This window comes from Poecilia formosa, unplaced genomic scaffold, assembly GCF_000485575.1.
Source record: "Poecilia formosa unplaced genomic scaffold, Poecilia_formosa-5.1.2 Scaffold37, whole genome shotgun sequence".
NCBI lineage: Eukaryota > Metazoa > Chordata > Actinopteri > Cyprinodontiformes > Poeciliidae > Poecilia > Poecilia formosa.
In genome coordinates, this window is record NW_006799976.1 from 1,209,821 (window position 1) to 1,223,449 (window position 13,629).

The window sequence follows — 13,629 nt, forward strand, 5'->3', positions numbered from 1 at the left end:
TGACATGCAAATTTTATATTTTCTGTTCTAAAAGGAGCAGGTAGAAGATATAATATCTTATAATGTCCTGCCCTTTTTCTACTTGTCAATTTATAATCAATTAACTTTCAGTACATCAAAAGAGACAACTTGAGATATGTTCACTTGTATTTGCCTGTCAAGCGAGGAAATAGTGCGGTGGCCGACTGAAAGCAACAACTGGGCCAAGTTTAATGTGGGTTGGAGCTGCAAACATACCCACAGCAGGTTACATGCATGTGAAAACAAGTTCACAGTTCTATCCTCAGACACACGAATGACCTGATTAGTTTTGTTGTCTTTTTTTATTGTACATTCCCTAAAGTTAGTGCAGTCACGTCCTTTGTGACTCAAGCCTCTTAATGTGTCTGGGGTCATTTTTTCAGCACCTAACCAGAGACTTTCTTACTCATGCCTTTGGAGATTCATCTCTTGTGCTCCAGGTGTGAGGCAAGAAAGTGCTGAGTTGCTTCGCCCAACAACAACGGGGCTACAGGGCTTTGCATGCCTGTGTCAGCGGCAGGATGTGGTGTGGTCACGATAACCCCCCTCCAGCCTGGCAGCTGGGGAGCGATAGGTTGGTGTTTTGGTGACGCAGCAACCGCGCCCGGCTGCCATTGGACGCCGATGGGAAACGAGCGCAGAGGGTTTCCCATGCGGGCTCGCGTGACTCTAGAAGATATGAACTCACATCCTTTCCGCTCTCCTAATCATATCATAATATTCTACATGGGATACACACACACACACACACCATCCACCGCGTAGTGAAAGAGCCCGTTTAGGGAAGTGTGACAGCGGCTGTGTGTATCTGCAGCTTATCTATCGCTTACTGTTCTCCAGCGATGGTCACTGAGTGGTCAGGAAATGTCAAGCTCTTGCAGAAAAGGCGCCCTTTGTGCCGATCATAGCCTTCAAAATGAGATGCTTGTAGTCAGAGTGTATAAATACATCAGTGACCACATGTTGAGCAGTTTTCCAGAAAACAATGATGGAAGTCAAATTGGTTCCTCGGGGTATTCCCCAGTGTAGGAACGGCTTGTGAAATCCCTGCTGGATTTATCCACTGGCTTCGCGAAGCCGGTTGTCCTGGCAGAATGTGATGGTAAATGCCAGGTGTTACTCTTAACTTCTTCAGCGTGCTTGAAGGAAAAGCAGCTCCGCCGGCCAATTCTTTGTGCCTGGCCAAACCACCGTTTGTCATGGGTGACCCCGGGGTCGAGGGCGTGAACGTAGGAGTTCACTGTTAAAATGCTTTCACGCTTCCTGTCCAAGCCTCGCTGTTTTCATGTTTGACATATGACGTCGCTGAGATTCCAGAAAGAGATTTCATTTTGGATTTTTTTTCCCCCTCCACTATTTCTCTTCCTTTGTTCATCAATGCCAAGGAGACTTAACTCATGCGCTGATGTAAAGGTTACCTTTGGTGACATGTCGCGATTTGCCAAAATCTGATATTTTAGAGTGAGTCATGCTTGACCCAATGTCCTCAGTTGTATTACTCAGACTTGAACTGCACAAAATGGGATGAAAAATTTGAGGAAACCAGCAAGATGGAGTGTTCCTCTTAATCATATCATAATAATAATAATAATAATAATAATAATAATAGAGTAGCATGAAAAAAGAAAGAGGAGTTGTATATTTAGTGTGCTCTTCTTTTAAACTGCTCTGAATTATTCATATCCCACAAGTTTCTTTAAAAAAAAATCAAATTCTTTTAAACATATCCTCATTACTCTGTCTTTAGAAAGACTGGACTATAGATGTAGTATTTCACTATGTTGTGCAAGATGCTTGAAACCGAAAGTGAAACTGGCAGCTTGACCTGCTTTCTGATTAATTCTGCTTATGTTCAACAGACTACTGGGGGGCACTGTTAGAGCCTTGACATGCTACTCTCAGTCAACATGACAGATTATTAAATAAGTAAAAAGAGATGTTGACGTCATGGAAGAAGTGATGCGTCTCGAAACAAAGCAACAATGAAATCCACACCCTTGATCCAAATAGAGAGGCACTATTCAGAGCAGAAGAAGCTGCCAGGATATTCCTCATCAAACTTGGGCTAAAACCTCGAGAACATAAAACAGATTCACTTTGCCACAACATGTTCAGCCTTCCTGTTGTCTGCGATCCCAACATCTGCTAGTTTTGAATGAACAGCTTGATTGTATCAGCTGTAGCTTCCTAATATAGCACACAGTAACAGCATCCATTTTGAAGAGTGCTGATGCTAGCAAAGCCACATAGTGCTAAGTTGTGGTGAGTTTAGTGAGTGGAAAAAGATTGGATCTTTGAGTTTTTGACGGGATGGTCAAAAACTCAATGTACAGCGTCATTCATCTGTCAGTGTCTTTGCACATCACTATTTATTTATATGGTAGTTTTCTTCGTCATGACAATTTGTGTTATTCGTCACATTTCATTCAGGCTACGGTTGCAGAATCACAATCCACTGAAACCTAATGAAGAAAATCCCCAGAAAATGCTCTTCCTTTCCTTCAGACCTCCTAACTTTTCCCCTGCATCCGTTTCCTCCAGGTCTTCTACGTGTCCGACCTGTTCAAGCCGGGGCTGAAGCTGGCCACGCCGCCGCCCTCCCCGATCAAGAAGGAGCTGCTGCCTTCGTCCGACATCATCGACAGGAACAACCACCACAACATGGTGTGAGGGAGGCCCCACTTCCTTCGCCCTGACCGAGGAGCCGATTGCAGCGCTGCTCATCACTCCCCTCTCCCTCACCCGCTCCCACCCCGAGCCCCTCATCGGACAGTAGAATGTAGCGACAAGACACTGTAGCTGCTTCCTCCTCCCCATCCTCCCAGTGAGGCGCTCACATGTGGACCAGGGTGTCAGATTTGAGATTTGCACAGCAGAGTCCACTCTCACTATCCAGACTTGTTGTCTCCCTAATATACTGGTAACTACTAATCAACATTTGAGCCCATCTGTTTGTCTGTCGGAGCACAAGCAGAGAAGAACCTGAGAGATGAACGAGAGAAGCAAGAAAAAAAAAACACAAAAAAAACGATGAAAACTGATGAGCTGACGGCAGGAACTGCAGTTGCAGAGGTTTGACTGAAGCAGAGTGACACGAATGAAACCGGTGGACTGTAAAACCCCTGAGCAGCGAGGAGACGGACCCTTCCTCTCCCAACCCTGTGAGGCCTTGGACAACAACTTCCTCAACCGAGGGAAGGATCTTAACTTCAATAGTTAGCAGCAGAGAATATAAGCGAGATAGAAATATGTAACTGAAAGCACTGTTTGAACTTCATTGTCCGTTATCACCACTTGCTGCCTGAGTTGTTTGGCCGATAAAGGAATAAAAAAAAAAAAAAAACTTGACAGCGTTGAGCCCTGAGACGGGGTCACGTCTTGACCGACGCAAAACTCAAAGGCCTTTCGCAGAGCTCTCTCTGGAAAGTGCACAGCCTTACATTGTCTCTGTCTCAGCATCAGCCTGTCATGTTTTTTTTTTTTTTGTTTTTGTTTGGGGGTTTTTTGCGGTCGACTCTCAGTGCAGCCCTAACCCGGGATGTTGCAGTTCTCGAAGGTAGACGTAGTAACGGGGGGGAAGGGAGCATTGTCTGTGGAAGAAGGCAGGTTTTCGTCCCAGCAGCTTCCCGACAGCCGTGTGGCAGGCGTGGCTGCGCCGTGCCTCCGCCGGGCGTTGGGGGGCCACCTGCCTGGGATTCCAGACAGGTGGAGGAAGCGAGAGGGGCCCGTTACCATGGAGAACAGGGTCATGAGCTCCAACTAAAGCTGGCACATCGTTTTAGGGATGATTCAGGCTCCTTCTGCTGGCAGGGAGGAGCGTTCACCCACCCAGTCCGTCATCGTCAATGGATGCTCGTCTCTCAGTGCGTGTGTGTGTGCGTGTGTGTGTGTGTGTGTGCGCGCGCTTGTTGTCGTATGTTACGTCATGTGTGTGTAGCAGCGCTGTGCCGTGTGAAAAGGAACTCCCTCTTGATAAAACTGTGGTGTGTGTGTATGTGTGTGTGTGTGACAGCTAAAAACACACACAAAGCACGCCGTCGGCTGTGCAAAGTGTGTGTTGGCGTGTGCCACTGTGTGTCGCGGAGCGAAATGAATGTTCTAAAAACTGTGGATCTAATATTTTATCTGAGGAGCATCTTTAACCTTGCATGTGCAGAGGTAGCCCTGTGTAATCACTAACAGTTACCGGACACAGAGGTGCTTCTTTTTAGTTTTATTTTTTATTTTTTATTTTATTTACAGCCCACCCAGACTTCCTCACCCAACAACACACCACTATGTTGCACATCTTTTCTTTTCTTCCACTGTATAGTCCGTCCTATCAATTTCACCAAGCCGTTCTCACTCTTTTATTTTTATTTTGTTTTATATAAATATATAAATAATGTATAGATCACTAATATGAACTCTGTAAAATATTAACATATTTTAGATATATCCACTATAATTACAGACCTGTGTTCTTTACAAAATGCTGCTTAAAAAGCATCGATTGACAAGATTCTTTTGTATTTAGATGAAACTATTGTAGATTGTAATAGTTACGTTTGTAATATGTATTAAAAAAAATACACCCTCGATTGTATTGAAAGTCGATATTAGTATTTTTGTATTGTCTCGTTTTTTTGTTTTTTTTTGTTTTTTTGTACAAACAAAATGTAGTTATGCTGTTTTTGTTTTTTGTTTGTTTGTTATTTTCCGCTAAATGTATTTAGCTCCGATATATGTGCTTTTAAATAAAAAGCTCATTATGAACACATATTTTGGCTTCAGGTAGTAAAGATGTTTCTCTTGGTTTGATGTCCTTGTAACTTCGTGTTCCCTCCGGTATTTTAAGGGTTAATTTGGGGGGGATGAGCTCCAAGCCTTTGAGGTAGGAGGGACACTGTGCCATCACCCTAATCTTCAGCTCCCTCCAAAGATCCGATTTAATCCAGGACTTTGGCTGGGCCACTCAAAAGCATTAATATCACACGTCAGAAAAGACATGTTGGTTGAATTAAAGGATTAGTTTCAACCAAAGAGAGAAAAACTTTTCTTTCTTTTTCATATAAAAAATAGCGGTGCCATCAATTAAAAAAAAAACAAAAACGTCTGGTTAGCTGAACATTTAAGCCTCTTCTGTTAGATCACTTATTTTTTAACAATCTGATGCCAGAGAACAAAAGACATTTTTAGAATTTTATGGATCTGTAGAAAGTTTTTAAAGCAGAACTTTAACCTGATATGTAAACTAAAAACTGCTTTTCAGAAGAATAGGTGGCCAAAAAAACAACAAAAATCATCCATCTAATGTAGACAAACAACAGTCAATCTAAAGAAAGATAAGTGCCAAAGAATCTATTTCAGTCATTAACTAATAATCAAACTTCCCCTGAGCTTTTGGTCCAGCTGATCTGAGGTCAGCCTCAGCATAGATTTATGGTGCCGGCGAACAGCTGGCAGGTCTGGGGTCAGCCATGCGTGGCTGTAATGGTAGACGGGCTGCTGCCGAGGCGGGGAGGCCCGTGTTGTGGTCTTGTTTGGCCGTAAGAGAGCAGAGCGAAGCTGGCAGAGGGCCGCCACAGAGCGAGCCAAGGTATTACATACTGCTGCGCTCCTCTCCTGCAGTTACGGGTGCGCGCACCGGGGCCATGACATGCTGTACAATCCACTCCCTCCATTTTTATTACTCATCCCTCACCGCCATCTCCATGCTGCGAGAGTTCTGAGTTTCGTAGAACATCAAATCAGGCTTCCTGTTTGTTGGGTGAATTACAGCTTGTTTTCTGGGCTGAAAAAAAAAACAAACAAACAAAAAAAACACACCCTGGATCTTATGAAGTTCAGAATAACTCTTGAGATTCTCCAAAAACAAATGTGTTCTGGTACTAGGGCTCCTTTTATTGTCAGGTTTCCTATAACTTGGACACTTCCACATGCAAAAGTGTACAACAGCAAACTAAATATGAGCATACAGCATGAAACATGTTTTGCAGCGTCTTGCAAAGCTGCTCATACTCGTTTGCTTTTTACATTTTGTCAAGTATGCAAACAAACTTAAATTAGTTTAGATGTTCATGTAACATGCCAACATAAAGTTGTGCTTAATTGTAAAGTGGCAGAGAAATTAAACAGGGTTTCCAAAATTTTGTACCGATGAAAAACAGAAACCTCTGTTGGCTCCTCATTCAGTTCTTAGTGCTAAGTGGCTAAGTTAGCTCAAAATGATTCTAATACTTTTGTTCATCTAAAGACAAGTATGTGGAATAATTATCAACAAATGTTTTTTTTGCAAAATATTCAGTCAGATTGCCACAACTTTAGCTTAACTCAACAACGCTCTCCTTTGACGACATGGATAGCCATGTTTGTTTGCAGTTGAGGAAATAAAAAATGAAAAGAAAAAACAAAAACTAATGTGGCATGAATACCTTTACAAGACTGTAGATAATTGTCCAACATAAAAATGTACTGTCATTAATGAATCCAGTAAAACAGAATTAACTTTAGGCATTAGCTCTGAATGAGAGTAAAACCTGCTTTAAGTCCAAGGCAGAGCGAACTAACAATCAGCTTTTATTTATTTATTTACTTTTAATCACGAGGACATTATGGTTGAAAACCCTGCGGCAAAAATGTCCTCTCTTGCACAGACGCCGTTAAAACCCTCATTAAGCAACGAGACTACTACTGCGAACGAGATGTTGCAAACATGTCTGTGTGAGAGCCGTGGAGTTGAGGGCGGCACTACCAGGGGAGCGGTGAGGGCAGGGGGGACCGAGTGGGGGCCTGGAGCTCTGAGGGGGTCGTTTTCCTGCAGCAGGGTCCAGGAAGCAAAGCCAGAGTCCGGCCAGGAGGCCTGAGGAAAGCAGAGTGGTCACAGTTGTGTCCTTACTGAGAGGAACGAGAGCAGAGGCTAACGGCAGCGACGTGTTTACGTTGTGTCAGTGTCTGTTTTAATAGCTTTTAGCACAGATGGGATGTGTAGACATAATATGAGCCACCCGCAGCACATACAGACGATACGAAAAGAAACTAGTGTCCATATGTGAAACACCAAGAGGAGGAACATGTTGGTGCACTTTCTCATAGTTTTGTATTGTAAAAAGGCTGAAATGTTACAGTGGCTTTCACTATTTGTACATCTAGCAAAGGACAAAGGAAAAACTCCAACAATCAACTAAAACAAAGACTTTATAAAATAGAGCAGTTTTTTTTTATATAAACAGCAAGAGGATTCATTTGTTTAAGCACTGACCCAGTTTTCTTAAATCCACATTGTTTCATGGCTATCTGTGGTTATAAGAAGGGTAGCAGAGTGACAGGATGGTGCTTAATATAAGCACATCCACAAACAGCACGAGGATTACTGCGCGAGATTAACACCTACTCTTTGTCTCGGATGCTGCAGCACGCTTTGATACGCAAATGAAGCCTCAATCCGGCGTAAAATGCTGTCAGACATGATGGTCTGATTATTGTGACTGGAAGGGAAGGAAAAGATTAACCTATTTCCTCTGCTCCACTTGAAAGATTTTGTTTGTCCACCGGGAGAATATCAGTAGTCTCTGTGAAGGAAAACTATTCTGTCATTTTAAAATGTAGGGGGGAAAAAAACGCTGATTACAGTTTATGCCATTTGATTTTGCATTGATATTTCCAGGGTCTTTCCAGGACAACAGTGAAGCAAGTGAGCTTTGCTCATTATCACCTTTAAATGAGGCAGACAATTAAAAAATGTTCAACATAATTTATTAAAGCGTTGTACAATTTAAACAGAGCCTTTTGAGTATAACGCTACCTCTGAACCACCATTTCCCGCTACAGCAAGCAGAAAATGAGGCCATTCCTAAAAAAATATTTCATTTCCAAATTCGATTTGAGGAACTGCTAAGAAAAAAAGTAACTGGTGCAACAATGTAGAAGATAAATTCAGACTCACTGGATTAGATTAGAAATAATTCTTATATAAACAGAGAGATCTGCACATCCAATAGATAGAATGTATTAAAAGTGAGTTTCTAGTCACAGCTGGTCTTAAGGTTAGCATCACGCACAAAACAAAGACTTTTCATCTTTAAATACCATCTTTCCCTCTCGTCACATGACATGTAAACGCCTACTGATTAACACTGACTTGTAAAAGCTTCAAAAGAGAAACAAAACTCAGGTAGCACATGTCTCAAAATGCATCTGAAAATAATGTTTCATAATCTCAAACTAAATAAAGAGAAAATATCTCTACCTTCCTAAAATAATGTTGGGGTTTTTTAGGCAAAAAAAAAAAGGCCATCATCTTAGAAGGGTGACAATATGTTTTTGGTCATGTTTCATTATTCCTAATAAAAATAAAGAAGAAGAACTAAAAACCTCTCCTAAATAACAAACTGCAGGGCTGGGATTGGATTGATAGCTAAAAATGCTATCAATGCTATTGATTGCATTTTGGGCCCATCTGGAGAACCTGGACAGGTCAAAAAAGGAGAAGTTGGATTTTTAGTTGCTCTAAACTTTTTTTTTTTTTTTTTTTTTTTACAAGACTAAGTGCCGCAAAAATGCTATAAATCCAAACTTTAGTTAAAAACTTGCTAGCTCGTATTTCGCTAGCATTTTCAGCTAGTATTTGTTATCCCTGTTACACCATACATTTCACGTTTTAAATTTTTGATAGCTGTAAATATTTGATTGTAAGGAAGCCGACTCTCACTCTCCCTACTGAGGGAAGTGACCAGAGCGCCGACGCCTGGCCACTCCTCTGCCGTACGAACCTACAGAGAAGAGGACAAAATGTGAACATAATTTCTACATGATTATAAAACATAATTACCTACTTCGCACATAACAGCACAGCCTTTGTGTGACATAGTATTTGCGCAGATGGATGGAAATAGTGTGTGAAGAGACAGAAGGATAGGAAGGTAATACGCTTTGCAGATGTTGGCCGTACGTGGGGGTCAGCAGGTGATTATGTCATCTTCACATAAATGGTCTCAGTGTCCACCTCGTCTTTCTCTCCCAGGTTGTTTTTTGTTAAAAGATTTATCCAACGTGTCTCCTAATATTCAGTTTCCCCACTTTTCTTCACCAAACCTCAACGCCAAAATGGCTTTTTCCTCGTGGGCTAAGCTAAATCCTATTATCTTACCTCCCCTAAACTGTTTGCCAGGAAAAGAACATGAGTCCACTTTGGGCCCATCTGGAGAACCTGGACAGGTCAAAAAAGGAGAAGTTGGATTTTTAGTTGCTCTAAACTTTTTTTTTTTTTTTTTACAAGACTAAGTTTCTGGCAGACGCTAAGTTTTTATTAAGAATATTGTTTCATTTTGCGGCACATCCCATCGCTGCAGAAAACAGCTTGTTAATGCATAAACTATAGACTGAGAAGCTAATATATCTTGACTGTAACAAAACGTCAGCGATGCAGACAGGTGGCGCTTATCTGGAACAGGAATTAGCTTCAATTAACAGTTTAATGCTACGGACTAGCACGACGTGTCTTTAGACGAGACAGAAGGATGTAGGGAAGGAAAGGAAGACAAACAGTCAGAATTGATTTAGAAGACTGGAGCACTCTGTGATCCTTTACATCTTAAAATATGGAGTGAAGCGAGAATCCTTCTTGTTTCTGTGCCCGCTTTCCTCCCTGCTTTGCCAGAGGACTCGCTCGTCCCGCCAAAATCACCTCAACCCGTCACCTGCTCAGAGCCGAACCTGAAACTCTGCCGGGCTGTGAGTTATAGTGAGCCAGAACTCAGATCCTTTCCTCTAGCTCTTCTCCAGATGTGGGTGATTTAGTAGCCATGCTTGTGAGTGTCTGTGCAGCATTTTCATATCTGTTGAGTCACTGTACAGGGAGCCAAGTCGTGAGGTCAGCTCAGCTCACGGGGACCGTCTGTCTTTCTCGCTGACAATGAGTCGAGCGCAGCGTCCAGATCCTCGGACCATCTATCGTGCTCGTAAAGCCGTGATGCGAGCTTCCAGGAATTTACTGGATAATACGTGTCTTTTTGGCTTTGAGACTGTAATTTGACAATTTACTGCAAAGAAGCGAGGTTTTGGTAAAGCTTGTGATTCACTTGTTGTATAAGTAGGTTTTCCCTGGAGGGGGAAAAAAAAAACAAAACTGGTGGGATGAAACGCTGAATTTTTATGCATTTAGTTAAGCTCCATTGTTTCATCTTTACACAAATTACTCCATTCAGTGCATATTTAAACATGATGTTTTACAAATCAGGACAAACTTTTCTCAATAATGGCATCTGTTCCACCCATTTTATTTTAAGCATACAGTCAAAAGTCCTCCACACTATTTGACAGAATATTACCATAAACACTAAATCTCACCAAGAATTTTTGGTCTAGTTTCTAATAAAAATATCTTAGTGTAAGTGGAACAAGACAAAACTAGCTCCTACATCGTACTGAAGAGTTATGTGTCTTATGTCAAATGCACTGATATATTCACTCTAGAAACTAGACCAACTAGATTTTGTGTTTTTTGCGGGTTTGATTTCAGCTTCCTCCCAGGCTACGTGCGAATGTGTCCCTGTGGGGAGGCGTTCGTTTAAACCTAGATGTGTGGGTTTAAGTGGGTGAATGTGGCTCTAGCCTGACATGCTTTGAATAGTCAGCATGACTAAGAAAGTGGTGTATAAGTTCAGCCCAATTTTTCACTTAATTTCCCTGTTAAGAGAAAAAAAACCACACAGCAGCACTGACACTTGCAAATGAAAAACGGAGACACCATGTAAAAGTGATTTCTGCCCACTCACAACTCACCACAGAGCTAAAGGTAACAACCAGCTGACACAGTTCGAAACACCCACCGTTTGATATCAGTGGATGAAATACCTCCATCAAAACCATTTTAGAGCGCCATTTTGGCTAAAAACCTGTCAAATGCTACTGGTTAGCTTGAGAAGCTACATAGGTTTGATCTAAAAAAGGAAATACAACACAAACCAAACAACAGTGGTTTATAAACTTTTTTTTTTTTTTTTACATTTATTTGTCATATTTTAAATGCTCATGAGGTTAAAAGAAGGTACTGCAGATGTTTAGTTTTTTAAGGAAGGATTTATAAGTACATTTTGTAGTGGCTTTCATGACATCATACATTGGGAATGAGATGTACATTATCCTCCACTTTGTGATTATAAAATAATGTTCTCCCTCAGCCATTGCTGAAAAGAAATAAGACAGTGCAAAACCAGAAGTTCAATTTTGTGGAGTTAAAAAAAAATGATATGTACCTCAGGAGAATCTGAAAAACTTTAATGAACCACGTTGAATCATTTCAGATTGAACAATGTTGAAAGTTTGTTCATTTCTTGAGTGTTTGCACACTTGTGATTGATGCCAGAGAGCTCATTGATCTTTGATTAGGAACCGATTTCCTGCTGCTAGGTTGGATTTTTCAGTCGCTTGAACATCATCAAATCTTCATCAGGATATCAAAGGTTTTCAATGAACGAGGACACAACTTTAGCGTCAATACAGTCATGTGAGAGAAAAAAAAACTCATATTCATTTATGAATCGAGAGACAAACTGATCTCGCTCTTGAGATCTCTCTTCTTTTTTTTCCCCGTTAACCATCATTGACAAAATTACTCACCACAAGTCACACACATGAGAAAAAGGGGAAGTGACTCAACCACATTTTTAATCTCTTGCTCCTCAATTGTCTCCCTCAGTGTAAACATTTGCAACACATGGTGAGAGGAGATAGTAGGAAGCTACTTTCACTTGTAATCCACTCCCACTACGGGAGACATGGTTTCGAAAAATCTGACGTGAGTCACAGAGTTGTAAAGAGCGATCCGATGATTGGTTGTCGTCTTTTTTTGTTTTAAGGCCTGCACTTCAACGTGGTAACGACTCCTCCTGGAGTCCAAACAATAGGTGTCGGCGGATGTTTTATGGTTTCTCGGAGAGACAATAACTCGGGTGTCTTTACCGCCTTCACTGTTTGGAAGACGTTGATGAGCAAATGAGAAAGAAGACTCCTCCTGACAGGAGGCTGTTTTTGGTACTCGATGTCCAGACCTGTTTCCTTTTTTCAGTGTTTGTCAGATGGTTCGGCGCATCACTAATGCTACTTGCGGCTTTCCAGTTAACTGATGTGACTGATTACTGTAAACAACCAGGCCATCAGAATATCTGTGTGCGGTTCAAATCCAGGAAATACCAGAAGCAGACAAAGAAAAGTTCTGCTGAGGAAAGTTACGGCTGTGTGAAAAAAACCCCAAAAAACAGCTGAAGATAAACTACTGATGAAAGGGTGTTGATGTTTTGTTTCTCCTTCCTCCTCTTCCTGGTTTAGCCCAAGAACACAGTGAGACGCTCTGCTTCAGTAAACATCTGTTTTTCTGAGAGTACGAAATTAAACGAGCGTCTGCTTGAATTTTAGACGCCAGGGATTCCTTGACGTTGCAGTAGGTAACTTTTCTGTAAGTTTTTTTTTCCTTTTACATATTTGTTAAAACTGTCACTATGAGATGTCTATAAAATGAGACTGAAAATTTGTGAAAAACGACTGAGCTTTTCTGCTTCCTTCTTGCAAAAAAACAAAAACAAAAAAACAACCGACCAATCAGAGAGAAACGTCTTAAAACTCTCAACGCAAGATCGGGAGTCGGTCACATAAAGCACCAGCTTTACAAGCCACGTTTGATTTTGTTTCACTGTAACTGAGGTCAAACAACAGAACAAACTGAATATGGAACTAAAACAATGTCCAGGCATCAACTGGTTTTAAAATAAATACAAAGCTACGTTACACTGTACAGGGATTTAATGCAAATATGATTTTTTTTCCTTCCTTTATTCTGTGTTATTCAGTAACATAGAATAACTGTGTTATATCAATATTTCTCTCTTTTCCTCTAAATTGTATTTATTATTATATAACACAGATAGGTTTTCATTGGCAAAGAGTTGATAATTATTCTGATGCTGTTCTTATCTACGGTTGTCATTATTACTATCATCGCAATCCGTCGTCTTTCTTGTCTGCTTTGAGTTAGTTTGTTTATGTAATATAATTTACTTGTTGGCCCGGTATATTGAACAGGCACATGGATATTATAACATGATTTTAATTACAAATTGTCAATAATTAGTGGATTGGTAGGTAGCATATTTCATTAAACTGAGATAAGAAGTGGGATTACAGAAGTGTGTTCACTTCTTCCTCCTCCTCTGTTGTGGTAAGCAACTTTTCTGTCCTACTGACTGCTTGTCTTCTTGTTTTTAAAAACCTATTGTTTCTCTTCTTTTATTGTCATATTCAAATAACGCGCTCTTTCGCTACTTTGTGACATTTATTGCGACCCTACTGTTTTTCTGCAGCTGGCGGCGAACATTGCTCCAACCGATTGCAGAGAACTGTGAGGTTGGTCACTTTCTGGTCAGTGAACTCATCTTGAAAACTGAGATTTTAATGGCTTTGCTCCTTTAACGAAGCAGGTTAATAAAACTCCCAAACTGAAGTCACAGATTAAGCAGACTGGCTTTTTGGGAATCGGATTGTCACTGTTTGTGTACCGCTGATATAGAGGAACACATAGACATAATATAAGGATAGACGCCTCATGGACCGCTCTCGCCTATTGTCGCTGACGAG

General features: G+C 41.1%; 1 protein-coding gene across 1 annotated transcript in view; it reads left to right on the forward strand.

The window, feature by feature from the left end:
* plpp3 (phospholipid phosphatase 3) overlaps nucleotides 1-3,050 on the forward strand; it is a 36,681-nt gene extending 33,631 nt beyond the window's left edge. The window contains exon 7 of the mRNA XM_007550600.2: nucleotides 2,563-3,050. Coding sequence (XP_007550662.1) covers nucleotides 2,563-2,691 — 129 coding nt within the window. The 3' untranslated portion in view covers nucleotides 2,692-3,050. The remainder of the gene's footprint in view (nucleotides 1-2,562) is intronic.
* Nucleotides 3,051-13,629: the final 10,579 nt, after the last annotated feature.